Raw genomic sequence first — 15,037 nt, 5'->3', positions numbered from 1 at the left:
TACTCAATTTGCACAAAGAACCCTTTCAGGAAAGGTTTCAAGAAGGACACTGAGAAACACTTTTATTCTACTAGTGCACATTTGACCCATTTACGACGTGCAACGTCTTTGAAGGTAATGATGCAATGAAGGATCATAATCCTGCAGATTATGACCATAAAACTTCAGATTGTAAAATTATATTCCCTAAAACGTGATTGGATGTTCGTGTGTCAAATGTGCTGACGTGCTAGAATACAAACCAGTGAAAGCGCGTGTTTAGTTCACAGCCCACCCTGTTACATAATCATTACTTGATAAATGGATTTGCTTTGACGACATAACTGCACGTTGAAGCGCAACGGCCATTTCATCTCAGCTCCAGCAGGGTGAAGTGAAGTAGCTTCTCACTTGCTCACGCCGCAATTCCACTAAGAGACCATCACCTACCCTACACGGTAACGGCAGGTTTACTGATGATTTCTAGATCAACTAAAGCATGTAATCCACAATAAAATGGCAATCAATTCAAACCGTTAATGCATATCGTAAATCGGTTTAGATTTCTAATTTGAGACTGTTTTCGTGCTGCGTTTTCATGCATCACAAACATATTTTACCGCTTAAATGTGTTGTGTGTGTGTGTGTGTGTGTGTGTCCCTGACATACTTTTGTTTGTTACTTTTTTATTACAGCGTATGAAAGAATAGGGGGCGTGTTTTATTGCGCAACTTCTTCCCAATTTAGCATATTTATATTGGTTAGCATGTTATGAGCAGACAGGGCTGTAAAAGTGAAAAATGCATTTTTTTTACACAATCGGAAATCACAAAAACGACCACTAGATAACCGACTGGATGAGCTGTTCTATTCTTGGAAAACCTCTGTCGCCCATTTTGGCGTTGTTTGTTATACACTACTGCATATGTTGTATGCAGATACTGCACTATAGCCCTATTATCCCCCTAAAGTTATTTTCCAGCTTTACTTTTCAAGTAGTGAAGACGGATGTCAAAAAAAAAAAGACCGATAAATAGCTCATACTACAATCTCTCTGTGAGGGGAAAAAAAACAAAATTACTTACATTTTATACTTATTCTTTTAAACAAATCTGCTTTTCTCTTATCCACACCCTGCTATAGCCTTGCATGCAGGACAGGCCTGTGTGAGTAAAGGGAGAGGGGTTGGAAATGGGGCCCCTATGTAGACAAATGGCCCAAACTGTCTAAAGGAACCGGAATTACAGGAATAATCTGGGAGCATGAACTTTGTCTTTTTGATACATGTCTCATATTCCTGCTAGCACACCATGCTCTGGTGATAATAATCAACTTTTTTCCACTTTCAGCAGTCTAAAATGGCTCAAACACCACTTCTTTCACTGCCGGAGTTTCACAACGTGTCTACTGGGAGTCTGGTTGTGAAGGAACCTCTGAATTTCTGGGGTGGAGCTCGGGTTCAAGGCAAGGACACCAAGAATTCTGAGCCAGTATATGAACCTGCAACTGGTAAGTGTTTGGGCGTGCATTTACACCATTTTTGGATGGCATAGTGGGTTTTTTTTATTTACTTGTAACTGATTAAAGGACTTTGCCCTGCAGGTTGTGCACCGTATGTAAAAGTATTCCTAAAAGATTTAGACATGTTCAAACATTTTGTGTTTGCATTAAACAATACTTTGCAATCTCCAGGCCATGTGCTGTGTGACATGATACCCTGTGGGGAGGAGGAGGTTGATCAGGCCATAAAGAGTGCACACGCTGCCTACCAAAAATGGAGTAAACTTGCCGGTATAGAGAGAGCTCGGATCCTGCTCGAGGCTGCACGCATAATTAGGGTATAGACTTTTATCCTTAGTGTTTCCTAACAATAAAATTACAAGATCCCAAAGGTTCTAGCTGGGTGTGTGTATATAAGATAATGGATAACATATAATGTATTGTAATATTTATGTATATATTTAAGACATATTTGTATTGTTTAAAGGTCAATGCAAAAAGTGCAAATGATATAAGTGAACAGCACGTGGCACCTTTTTAGTGAAATGTAGTCCCCTCTGAAAGTATTTGAGTGGAATGGGAAGTATGCTGGAGACATTTGTGTTGGACATAAAATGAATTATAAAAAATTCTGATTAAAATAATGTTTAATCACGATTACTCCCTACCAAAGTGAGTAAAAAGCCAAAGTATGGAGGGTAAAAAAAAAAAGATCTGCTTGTGATCCAAAACATTATGAGCTCACAGGAGCTGTAGTTTAATGGTTTAGACAGCAACAGAATTTATTGAACCCAAAACAGACTGTCAACACAACAATGACTTCTTTGGGGTGGGAGGATGAAGAGTTTATATCCTGGCCAAACCAGCAAAAAAAAACTACAACTGAAGAAAAGAAAAATGTCAGAATGCAACAGTTGGGCAATTATTGACATAGATGTCAATATTAGATATAATTCTGTATACTATTAGCTCTCTTACCCAAATTTTTCAGTTTGGAGCAACAGCAATTAAATTGACTGTGTTAGATTTTTATCATGCCCGAACGAAACTTGATTCTTGGAGAGGTTTTCCATACGACCTGCGATGCCCGTAGGCCTTTCTGAATTCAGGGAAGAATCACACCTCTTAATACTAACACTATGCCATTCCAATACTTTCATGGGAGATTGTCTTTTATAGGCTTAATATAGTCAAGTGAAAATCTGCAATAATATTTAAAAATGTGTCTTGATGTTTTACAACTGACAGGAGAGGTACAGTATATGTCTAATACTCTCTGCTACACATTAAGTAACACTGCAAATTGGTGTCGGCACATCGATAACACTGTGTGGCTGGTAATTCATTGGGTGTAATCTTAATCCCTGCATGAAGTGGCTTTGCATATATTATCTGCTTTTAGGTTGAATTTGGGAAGTTAAGTTGTAAACGTTACTCCATGTTTCATTTAACAGGAGCGCAGAGATCAAATTGCTATATTGGAGGTGATGAATAACGGAAAAAGTATCACTGAAGCTAAGGTGGACATTGATGTGTCCTGGCAGACTATTGAGTATTATGCTGGAATTGCTCCCACACTAGCTGGTATTTTTATAGCTATTCATTGTTAAACTACAAATGCATTTCTTTGCAATATCTTATTCAGAACATATTTCTAGGTCTACAATATTGCATTTGAAAACACATAAATGTTTGTATCAGGCCAGCACATTCAGCTTCCTGGAGGATCTTTTGCCTACACTCGCAGAGAGCCACTGGGTGTATGTGTGGGAATTGGAGCCTGGAACTACCCTTTCCAGATTGCTTGTTGGAAATCAGCCCCAGCACTAGCATGTGGTATGTAAGGAAAAGTTAGTTACTTCAGGCAACTAGAGTATATCCATTTCACAGCTTTCGTATCTTATATAAGACTCAAACATTCGAACTGGTACCGACTTTCTCTTATGTTTTCACTTGCATAGGTAATGCCATGGTGTTTAAGCCATCTCCAATGACACCAGTGACTGCGGTTATTCTGGCAGAGATCTATAAAGAAGCTGGTGTGCCAGATGGGCTGTTTAATGTTGTGCAGGGAGCAGCTGGGACCGGAACACTGCTGTGCCACCACCCCATGGTAGCCAAAGTGTCCTTCACTGGTAGTGTGCCTACTGGAAAGAAGGTAACAACTCTAGAAGATTATGTTTGTGAAAAAGATTTTGGCCTTTTTATTTATTTTTTTGCCTGCCCCTGGAGTATTAGGGAGAAGTCTTCTAAAGTAGCACTTTATTTAACAGGTTTTTGTTGGGCATCTGTTTTTTGGTAAAATGTCTTGTTCTGCTGCACCACCCAGTAAATACAGAATGCCTGTGTCCCCTTGTTTCATGTATGATTCTTGCTTTAGTAAAGGAGCTGTCAAAGAAGCAACCAAAGTTTTAAATGTGGTTTTATGCTTATTTCACATGAGCTGAAGCATGACCTATATAAAATATGAAGGTGCTGTTTTCTTTCCATGCACACTTGTCACAACATGGAAAAACTTAAATAATCGTAGCAACAAGACAAGTCAAAGCAATGGTATTGTCACTGGTGGTCACTAATACTGCTAATTTCACACACACAAAAAAGTAAAAACGTTAAGTTAATGTTAGAATACAGGAAGTGAAGATTAGTGTTGCCTGAAAAGTTTAAACGCCTTGTGGAAATATGTAATCTGAAAGAAAGCTTCTATACCACCAGAGCGTGTTTATATCCAGGGTATCATAATGGAACATTAAATTGCATTCTGTATTCCCTGGGTGTAAGGTCATGGAAATGTCTGCAAAAGGTGTGAAGCAGGTGACTCTGGAGTTGGGAGGAAAGTCACCACTTATCATCTTTAAGGACTGTGAGCTGGAGAATGCTATCAGAGGAGCTCTAATGGCTAACTTTCTTACCCAGGGAGAGGTAATAAGAATTAATATCAGCTTGGTTTAAAATATGGTTAGAATATATATGGTCAAATATTTGGTTATATCTAGATGTCCTTCCCCAAACTATTAAAATTAAATTAAAAAAATGGTATGGGACATTACTGTATGCAGTTGACTGGGTATGCTAAATTTAGTGTGGAAGAACTCAAGTTGCCTAAACAAAGCCCTGGCCTGAACCACACTAAACACCTTTGGGATGATAAGGAACACTGAATACATGCCAAGTCCAGAACGCATCAGTTTGATGTTACTATGTTCCTAATTCATTTGTGGCTAAATGGGCAATCCCCTCAGCCATGCTACAATATCGAGTGGTAAGACTTCCTGAAAGAGTGGATGATATTATAACTGCAATTAACAATCTAAATCTAAATATTTGATAGAAAAACCATTATGGATGTCAACAAATTTTGCCTTTTTTTCACCAGTTATTAAAGTGATTAGTAAGCTCATGGTTGCTCTTTTTTAAGTTGACCTTAAATAAGTACAGTCATACTGCAGGTATCATAAGTTTTCTGTTTGTTGCAGGTGTGTTGCAACGGGACAAGGGTCTTCGTGCAGAGGGAGATTATGAAGCCATTTATAGAGGAGGTTGTGAAAAGAACAAAGGCCATTGCTGTTGGAGATCCTTTACTCGATGGGACACGAATGGGAGCTCTGATCAGCAAACCCCACATGGAAAAAGTGCTGGGCTTTATTAAACAAGCTAAAGAACAGGTACAACTGCACACCAGCTCAAGGGGTTTTTTTTTTTTTTTTTTTTTAAATCTAATTCCTTTTGTTAAAAAGAGAGTAGAACACCTTAGGACAAAACAATAGTCTAATCAAAACAGGTGACTGTACACAGCAGTAATTGTAGCAATATGTAAAATAGAAGTGTAGTTATATTGTCTTGCTTCTTGTTTTAGGGAGCCACAGTGCTTTGTGGTGGAGAGCCATTTGTTTCTAGTGACCCTAAACTGAAAGGAGGCTACTTTTTGTCCCCTTGTGTACTAGGTAAGTAACATTTACATGTAACTCTTAAAAACTACAAATATAGAACAACAATTATGTCTCGATTGTATTCACATGAGTAATGTTACATTTAATGTTCTGCCAATTGTATATTCTTTTTTGCACATTAAGCATGAAACCAGATGGACATAGATTTATTTTCATATGTTGCCTCGTTTACAGATAACTGCAGAGATGACATGACCTGTGTGAAAGAGGAAATCTTTGGGCCTGTGATGTCCATTTTGCCATTTGACACAGAAGAGGAGGTTTTGCAAAGAGCCAACAACACAACTTTTGGCTTGGCATCTGGAGTTTTCACCAGGTAAAGTTTTTTTGCACTAATGTTACCTTCAGATATCAAATTAGTCTATCAGAAAAACTAATGTAACCCTGTTTTTCACATTTTGTTTCACATACATTTAGGGATATTTCTCGAGCCCACAGAGTAGCTGAAAAGCTTGAAGCAGGAACCTGCTTCATCAATAATTATAATATCAGTCCAGTGGAGGTCCCATTTGGAGGCTACAAGATGTCTGGTATAGCTGCTGCTGATTTTTTGTATTTATTTTATTTCCATTACAATGATTTTGTTTTTATTTATTTAAAAAAATTGTTTTCTTCTCTTTAGGATTTGGCAGAGAGAATGGAATGGTGACCATTGAGTATTACTCCCAGCTGAAAACTGTTGTGGTGGAAATGGGAGATGTTGATAACTACTTTTAAAAGGTTATGTTGTATTATTGCAAAATGACTGGTTTGCCATTCAAAAAACCATCCAGTTGTTTATACAAAAATACAAAAACCCATAACTGAACATTTAGTAAACTTGTACCTGAATGACCAGTTTCAAATACTTCAAAATAGTTCTGAGCCAAAACCATATTACACAGAAGTGCCTAATACACTAGTCATATTTGCATTAAAGATTTTTATAATGCATTTCTGAGGTTTATCGTTTATGACTCTGTTCTGAAAGATAAATAGCAATATTTTTTTTTTCTATCATTGTAGATCGTGTCCATGTTTCCATGATTTCAGCTACATTTTCTGAGTTTTGCAAAATTTGTTGCAAGTTTGTTTTTGCCTGTTCCTATTTATATAAACATGTAAATGGGAACTGGCTCCTGTGGTCAATCAGTGTAGACTGTGGTAATGTCCCCTTTTTCACATTTCTGTCACTTAGAATTAAATGAGAATGTTATGAGTCTCTGTATTTGCGTAATGTTGATTCATGTACTTTTAATCTTTTAGACCTCATGTATAAGGCATAAGTCTGATGAAGATGACACTTGCAAGGTGTGGGTTTTTCTTTCTTTCTTTTTAAAAAAATTAATATGGTAATCTAAACTGTCAATTGAGCAGTTCAAAACAACAAGAGACATGCTCACCTGTCTTGAACAGGGCATTTTTTTTTTCTTTTTTTCATATGCAATGTGGAAGATCTAAAAAAAACATTTCTTATGTCTAATTATGCAGACACTTATCATGTGCTGCATCAAGGATTTCTATAATTACTATAAAAACTAAATAAGTAGTTCATATGAACATAAAATCTCTTCTCAACCTGCTCCCTACTCTCGCCACAAATCATATCGTCTGCAAACATCACAATCCAGACTCCTGTCTGACCTCGTCCAACAACCTGTCCATCCCCACTGCAAACAGGAAAGGGGTCACAGCTAATTCTTGATGCAGTCCAACCTTCACTTTAAACCAGTCTGTTGTTCCTACTGCACACATCACTGTTGTCACACTGTCCTCATACATGTCCTGCACCACCCTCGAATACATCTCTGACACACCTGACCTCCTCATACAATACCACAACTCCTCTCTTGGCACTCTGTCATATGCTTTCTCTTATTACACAAACACAAAATGCAACTTCTTCTGATCTCCTTTATACTTCTCCATCAACATTGTCAAAGCAAATAATGTGTCTGTGGCGCTCTTCCTCTGCATGAAACCATACTGCTGCTCACAGATTGTCACCTCTCAGCCTGGCTTCCACTACTCTTTCCCATAACTTCATGGTATTCAACTGATCAATGTTATAGCCCTATAGTTACTGCAGGTCTGCACATCTCCCTTATCCTTAAAAATTGGTTCCCGTGCACTCCTCCATTCCTCAGGCATCCTCTCACCTTCCAAAATCTGGTTAAACAAACTAGTTAAAAACTCCACTGCCATCTCCTAAACATCTCCACACTTCTACTGGTATGTCATCTGGTCCATCCAACTTCACTCTTCATCCTCTGAATAGCTGCTCTCACTTCCAGCTTCACAATGTCTACATCATCCAACCTTATCTCTCTCATTTTCCTTATTTATTAGCTCTTTAAAATACTCCATCCACCTTCTCAATGCAATCTCCTCATTTGTCACCACATTTCCATCTGCATCCTTTATTACCCTCACCTGCAGCACATCCTTCCCAGCTTGGTCCCTCTGCCGGGTCAATCGGTATAAATCCTTTTCTCCTTCTTTAGTGTCCTACTTCTCATACAGCTCTTCATAGGCCTTTTCCTTTGCCACATCCCTCTTCACTTGCTGCTGCATCTCCTTGTACTCCTGCCTACTTTTCTCATCACTCTGTCGATCCCAATTCTGTTTCTCCAACCTGTCTCTGCTGTCTCCTGTATCATTTCTGCAGTAGTTGCCCAATGATCTCACACCGCATTCTTCACTCTCCTCCTCATCCTCTTCACCTACATAGCAATCCTACAGACCACCATCCGATGCTGTTTACACCTTACAGTTGACAATGATTTTCAGGTTGCATCTCCTGTGCACCTGTGTGCACATTCCTTTGCTCTTATACATCAACCTGTGCTCCTCCTTTTTCTTTAAACATGTATTCACCACTGCCATTTCCATTCTTTAGCAAAATCTACCACCATCTGCCCTTCCACATTCCTCTCCTTAAGGCCATACCTACTAGAGACCTGCACGGATGGATTTTTCAGTCTTGCTCCCGCCCTCAAAAGCCTGCGGGTAAACTGTATAAATAGTTTTATTTCAATGCACTGACTGCTTCTTCTCGCTACTATGCTTTTTTGTACGTTTTTTTTTTAGCTTCTCTTTTGTATAAATGATGAACATGAAACTTTCAGAACATAAAAAAATCAAATAAAACGATATCTTATAAATAAAATAAAAAAGAACAGGCCAAGAATTTGTGTCGTATGTCCCTTTCTTTATTAATGAAGTAATATATGTAGCACTCCTTGTGCCTGTAAATCGTTTTTTTTTTTTTTTGCCATTGTTGCTTTTGTGCAGTAGATACATAGTTTATTTCTTTTTAGTAATTTATTTATTTATTTTTCATATTTTAAGACCACTTTGCGGGAGTCCCACGAATGATTTTATTCTCCCGCAACCCTTACACAGTATTTTACCACCTGCACCAAATCCCCATCAAATCTTGTCCCACGCCACACTCGTTTGCACTCTAATACCTACCCATCACCTCCTTGAGACCCCTATTCCATTCACCTACATGCCCATTGAAGTCTGCTCCAATCATCAATCTTTCTTTCCTAAATACACTCTACACCACTTCTAACTTACTCAATTTTTTCTTTCTTCTCCATCTTACTATCCTCTTGTGGAGCATAAGCAGTGATGACATTTATCATCACCCCTTCAACTTCCATCTTCACGTTTATCAAAACTCTCTTCACCTCCACTACACTCTTACTGTACTCTTCCTTCAGGATCACCCCTAGACCATTCCTCTTTCCATCCACACCATTAAAGAACAGTTTAAACCCCCCTCCAATGTTCATGGCCTTACTACCTTTCCACTTAGACTCCTGAACACACATGTCTACCTTTCTCCGCTCCATCATATCAGCTACATCTCTCTCTTTACCAGGCATAGTACCAACATTTAAAGTGCCCACCCTAACCTCCACTCTCCTCTACTTCTCCTTTCCCTGCACTCTTTGTAGACATTCCCCCTCTCCTTTTCCTTTTTCGGCCAACAGTAGCCAAATTTCCACCAGTACCCTGTTGGTCAACAATACCTGGGCCTCGACTGATCTGGTATGGACTTTTTTGATTTGGCACATGTTTTATGCTGGATGGCCTTCCTAACATAACCCCATCTATCCATTGTAACATAACAAAATGTAAAAAAAAGTGAAGAGCTTTGAATACTTTCCAGATGTACTGTATATAAAAAAAAGTTGGAATGAAATAAAATCAATCATTCTTTATTTTTAGTGTCTAATTCAGTTGTAGTAACTTCTAGTGAGATCTTGGTCTATTTCAGGCAGTTTTTTTTTTTTCATAAGGGCTTATACCGTCATTTTAACACAATTCCAGACAGCTGGTGGTCCTGGAATTTGGTTAACAAAGTAATAAGCCAAACGACAGTTCTGAAACAGTTTGGGCACGTTTAGAACTGTTTAATGCATTTCGTTATAGCCCCAGTTGCGCTAAATTACACTTTTAACTGTTTTTCCATTTTATTTGAAAATTATCTGATTTGTCCATGTCAACACGTCTCCTTTACTTTTAAATGAAAAGAAAATATTTGTAAATAAATGACGATTTACTAAATGCAACATTAAAACATCATATTTTTGGAAGTAGTTTAAAAAAATTGTGTTTGAACAAAGAGAAACAGTTTATCATATTTGTGTGGGATTTTTAATTAATTAGTGTATTGTGGCTTTTCATGCAGAGCGCAAAACCACCAAGTATCCAAAAGTTTCAGTGAGTCGACACAAAAACCTCCGAGGAAACAATGGCCCAAATAATACGTTCCGCCATAATCGAAAGAACTGTACATCAAATAAATTAAGGTAAATGACTATACATTTAGTCCAATAATTAAATTTTGGGAGAACACTAATAAGCGATGAAGTAGATGATTTAACCAAAAGAGAAACCTTTGGAACTTCCGGTTTGCTGTCACTCTGAGACGGAATTCGCCCTCCGTACACAGCATAATGACGTTATCGACTCGCTTCAGTCAGTTCGGTTAGGACAAAACAGAAAACAAACTACTGATCAGGGACCAAATAGACCTGGCAAGTATTAAGCATTTTTCATAAAACCCTTTTTTTTTAAAGTCTAATTTTAATCATATCAGATCATTCGGCGTAAAAAACGCACCTAGCAGAACTTAGTATCCTAGCTAGCTTGGGTAAGTTAGCTGTAAAAGTAGTGTTAGCATAGTTTACACTGAATTAGTGAACTGTATTTACACTATATGTATTCTTAGTAATGTTTTTTTATTATGTTAATGGGTTCAGGACAGTTAAGAATAACATTAACAATGACATGCTGTTCATGGCACTATTGTTATATTTAAACTATATATGGTAATGTTTATTTCTAAGTTATGATTGCATTTTTTCTGTAACAGCAGCTACACAGATTTTCACTGATTTGACACACAGCTGGATAGTGCTGAAAAAATGAATGGTTATTACTTGTGCATTTTCCTTATTCTCTTTGTAATTATCATTATCATAAAGTTATATGCTATATGGACAAAAGTTTGACACGTGGCTATAAGTGCTTTTTTTTAACAGCCCATTCCACATTTATAATAATCTCCAATCTTCTGGGAGTGGTTGTGGAGATTTGTGCTCATTAAGCCACAAGGGTGTTAAAGTCAGGTACTGATGTAAGATGAGGAGGCCTGGGGTGCAGTCAGCGTTCCAGTTCATCCCTAAGGTGTTCAATTGGGTTGAATTTAGAGGCCAATCGAGATATTCCAACCCAACCCATGTGAACCATATCTTCATGGAGCTGTCTTTGTGCAAGTTTTGGTCTAATAGTTCATGTGAAGGGAAGATGTAATGCTAGCATGTTCAAAGACATCATAAACATACTTTTATTTGCAGTATATGTCTTTTCTTACTTCAATATGCATTTTAATGTAGGAATGGACACTGAGCAAACAGAGGACACTGATACAAGACTGCATAACCAACAGAAAGAGAGTGAGAAAGGTATTTATCTTGCCTACACATATTACACTACTAAAATGAAAAAGAATTCAAACATTGAAACATATATAATATGCTCTAATAATAGATACATTTGGAGTTAGTGGTCAGTCTGATGCAGAACAAGAAGACGATGACACACTAGATAGAAAGCGCGTCCAAGACAAGAATGAAAACCAGGAAATGCCACATGCTGGGGATGGCCCGAGATCGAGAAAATCCAACAACAAACAGAAAATAGGTATAATCTGCTGCATGTATTTTTTAATGTGTCTGTGTGTCTGAGCTGAAAAGTAAAAAAGTTAATAGAATTTGTTGTTTATTAAAAACTTTAGGTCGACACTTTCTAAAATCTTACATTTAAAATCTTTAATAGTTTCTAAGTATTTCTTACAGTCATGTTTGGTTTCTTTCAGGTCCAATTGCATTGTTGTCCATAGAATTTAATAATGATTTATTGCATTTGTTTTTCCTTTCTGTTTGTTGCATTTCTTTTAATATCTACTCTCTACATTAACAATATACTTTTACCTTCCGTTTAACAAGTGGAGATGCAGACAGTGGTAATTCTGAAGAACGACAATGTAACTCAGATGCTGGTGATTATAGAAATGGGATTATCCTGTTCCATTTGCATTTATTGAATCCACCACATTCACAGGCTCTGAATGCTCAGATTTGGACAACTACACAGCAGCTGAATACATTTCTGTTAAAATAAAGCATTTGTGCAAATGATGATAATAATAGTGATCGTGGACAAAATCATTTTCATGCGGAGGCATGAGCAGCCAAGAACCATTTTAGACTTAGCACACAGTTTGTATGTAGAAGCATTAGAATACTGTAGTTCTAATACATTTCCATTAATTTATCTAGGATCTTCTTTGTTCTGGTTTTGAATTTACTTTTGAAATAAAAACCTCATTTTCCATTTTTAATGTAGGATTGGACACTGAGCAAACAGAGGACACTGATACTCAATTTCCTCTGCATAATCAACAGAAAGAGAGTGAGAAAGGTATTTAACTTGTGCATAATGAATTACTGAACGATGCCTACACATATTACACTACTAAAATGAAACAGATTTAAAAAAGTGAAACATATATAATACGCTCTAATGATAGATACAATTGGAGTTAGTAGTCAGTCTGATGCAGAAGAAGAAGACGATGACACACTAGATCTAAAGCGCGTCCAAGACAAGAATGAAAACCAGGAAGTACCAGATGCTGGGGATGGCCCGAGACTAAGGACATCCAACAAGAAAGAGAAAACAGGTATAATCTATTGCAGGGGTGGCCAACCCGCGTCTCTCGAGCCGCATGCGGCTCTTTGGCTGGTTTCATGCAGCTCTTACGTTCATATCGAAGTTTGTGTTTTTTTTATGTGCGGGTTCGCTTCGCTTGAGTTCAATACGGTATTTTTAAGACTTAAATGCTCTTGCCCCTACCGGGAAACTTTGCGGTATTTTCATCTCACGCACATGCGCATTTGACGAAAATACCGTAATGAACTCAAGCGAAGCTAACACGCACATTAAAAAACCCAAACACAAACTTCCATATGCAAATTGTTTACTTAAATTTTAAGTAAACAATTTGTGTCAAGTTCGCTCTCAAAATGGCAGGAAAAATGCACAGCAAAAGGAAAATATGAAGATGAACACAGGACGTTTTTAACAGAGTGAGAGAGTTTATATTTATTATGTTGAACGTAATGGCAAGTAATTTTGCCCTATGTCAGGCGTCATTCTCAGCACCATTTCAGCTCACTCCATGCTAACATCAACCAGGAATTTCCGAAAGGGACTGAACTTCACAAGCACAAGTTGGTCACTTTGAAAAGTCAGGCAGAAAAGCAGATACAGTTTTCCCAAAAATGTTGCTTTAATTTTGACTTGGAATATTATATTTGGCTTGGAACGTTGCACGGGCTAAAAAGCCATACAATGAAGGGGAGTTTGTTAAATAATGCCTCAGTGACGTTGTTGAAATATTGTCTTCTGAAAACGACAAACTAAAACGCATTGTATCAGACGTCCAACTGTCCCGCCACACTGTTGATCACAGAATATTGGACATTAACACGACTATTGAATCACAGTTGCACTCTGACCTGGAATGCCAGAAGTCTCACTAAGCAACATGCATAGTAAAAGAAAAACGCTATTGTAAATTATTATATTTTTAATTGTGGACTTTGTTGAACTGAGTGTGTGTGTGTGTGTGTGTGTGTGTGTGTGTGTGTGTGTGTGTGTGTAAGAGGAAGGGATGGGTGATGTTCATGTGTGCCCATGTTTATGATGTGGCTCTTTGCGGTAACACAGTAAAAAATGTGGCTCTTGGTCTCTGACTGGTTGGCCACCCCTGATCTATTGCATGTATTTTTGAATGTGGGTTTGTGTCTAAAGGTCATGTGAAAAAGAAAGCAGACCATCTTTGAATCTATAGTTTTACATATCAGAACAGATTATAAATGCTCTGGGATTTATCAGGTTTTAGAATTAGGCAAATCCAACCTCAGATGAACAACACAACATATTACACTGTCAGGATTTATTTCAACCGTTCATTTGTGTGCCTTCAACTTTGTGGTAACAGTTTGGGTAACAACATATGGCTGGAAATATAAGTTATCCTAATACTTTCAACCACAATGTGCAAATCTAAATCACCTCCTATGTGTTCTTTCTTCCCTGAACATTTCCCCTGTTTTCCTGAGATTAGATATAGTGTTTAGTGTTACACCCAAGTCTAGATTTAGAATGTAATTCTTTTAACCTCTTCACGAAGATGTTGCTGCTAGTTGAGTTAATTGCCCCAACATGGTAAAGAAAATATGATAATACAGTTTGCTCACAATGCTCACAATCAGACAACCACACAGCAGATGAATAGTGATGGAGGACATAATCATTTTCATGCAGAGGCAGCCAAGGACTATTTGTTTTCACACAGGTTGTGTATAAAAGCATCAGAAACTGTAGTTGTACTACATTTATAGAATTTTTCAAAGATTTTTATTGTTCTGGTTTTAAATGTATTTTAAAAATAAAAAGTTTTTGTTACATCTTTAATGTAGGACTGCATAACCAACAGAGAGAGAGTGAACGAGAAGACCATGACACTTCAGATGAAGAGCGCATCAAAGGCAAAAATGAAAACCAGGAAATGCCACATGCTGGGGATGGCCCAAGACAGAGGAAATCCAAAAATAAACAGAAAACAGGTATAATCCACTGCATGTTTTAGTGTGTGTGTGTGTGTGTGTGTGTGTGTGTGTGTGTGTGTGTGTGTGTGTTAAAAAGAAAATGCATTGTATTGAATTCTGTGGTTTTATGTCTAGTCCTTAGCAGGTTTTGGAATTAGGTAAATACAACCTCCAGTGAACAACACATGATATTACACTCTCATTTTTTATTTTACAAACTATCAAGCCAAAAAAAATAAGAATGCGAATTATCTAAGTACACCCTATGGTTCAACAGCATGTAGAATGACCTTTAGCAGGAATAACTTGAAGTAATCAGTTCCTGTATGGCTTTATCAGACTCCCTCATCATTTTGGAGGAATTTAGAATAAAAATGAAAACACCATAGAATTCAGAGGAAATATTCATTTTTTCATTATTTTTTACATTAC

General features: G+C 37.5%; 2 protein-coding genes across 3 annotated transcripts; both read left to right on the top strand.

Moving 5' to 3' along the window:
• The first annotated feature begins 232 nt into the window (after positions 1-232).
• On the top strand, positions 233-6,624 carry aldh9a1a.1 (aldehyde dehydrogenase 9 family, member A1a, tandem duplicate 1). Of its 2 annotated transcripts, none has more exons than XM_083553842.1 (12): positions 233-437; positions 1,329-1,488; positions 1,672-1,817; positions 2,934-3,063; positions 3,181-3,315; positions 3,441-3,637; positions 4,261-4,401; positions 4,956-5,144; positions 5,336-5,423; positions 5,604-5,745; positions 5,847-5,959; positions 6,052-6,624. In XM_083553842.1, the coding sequence occupies exons 2-12, from the start codon at positions 1,338-1,340 to the stop codon at positions 6,144-6,146; spliced, it is 1,527 nt and encodes a 508-aa protein (XP_083409968.1). In that variant the 5' UTR covers positions 233-437; positions 1,329-1,337; the 3' UTR covers positions 6,147-6,624. The 2 variants fall into 2 exon arrangements, with proteins under 2 accessions (XP_083409968.1, XP_083409969.1); XM_083553843.1 differs by having other exon boundaries at positions 296-437; positions 1,332-1,488.
• A 3,465-nt stretch (positions 6,625-10,089) lies between these two features.
• Positions 10,090-14,661, top strand: LOC310733006 (uncharacterized protein). Its single transcript, XM_083553841.1, has 8 exons — positions 10,090-10,462; positions 10,801-10,859; positions 11,324-11,392; positions 11,478-11,632; positions 11,937-11,988; positions 12,336-12,410; positions 12,520-12,690; positions 14,477-14,661. Exons 2-8 carry the CDS (start codon positions 10,853-10,855, stop codon positions 14,644-14,646), a joined length of 699 nt encoding a protein of 232 aa, XP_083409967.1. The 5' UTR covers positions 10,090-10,462; positions 10,801-10,852; the 3' UTR covers positions 14,647-14,661.
• Positions 14,662-15,037: the final 376 nt, after the last annotated feature.

The sequence above is a fragment of the Silurus aristotelis genome (assembly GCF_946808225.1).
Source record: "Silurus aristotelis genome assembly, chromosome: 11".
Taxonomy (NCBI): domain Eukaryota; kingdom Metazoa; phylum Chordata; class Actinopteri; order Siluriformes; family Siluridae; genus Silurus; species Silurus aristotelis.
The sequence above is the reverse complement of the archived record's forward strand: the minus strand, read 5'-3'. Positions and strand labels throughout refer to the sequence as shown.

Excerpts from the sequence above, each read along its gene's own strand:
- LOC310733006 (XM_083553841.1), top strand. Across the intron at positions 11,989-12,335 it reads ACAATGTAACTCAGATGCTG|GATTGGACACTGAGCAAACA; the intron begins GTGATTATAGAA and ends TTTTTAATGTAG. Across the intron at positions 12,691-14,476 it reads AGGTATAATCTATTGCAGGG|GACTGCATAACCAACAGAGA; the intron begins GTGGCCAACCCG and ends TCTTTAATGTAG.
- aldh9a1a.1 (XM_083553842.1), top strand. The coding sequence starts at position 1,338 with ATGGCTCAAACACCACTTCTTTCACTGCCGGAGTTTCACAACGTGTCT. Across the intron at positions 1,818-2,933 it reads AGGCTGCACGCATAATTAGG|GAGCGCAGAGATCAAATTGC; the intron begins GTATAGACTTTT and ends TTCATTTAACAG. Across the intron at positions 5,424-5,603 it reads TTTGTCCCCTTGTGTACTAG|ATAACTGCAGAGATGACATG; the intron begins GTAAGTAACATT and ends CCTCGTTTACAG.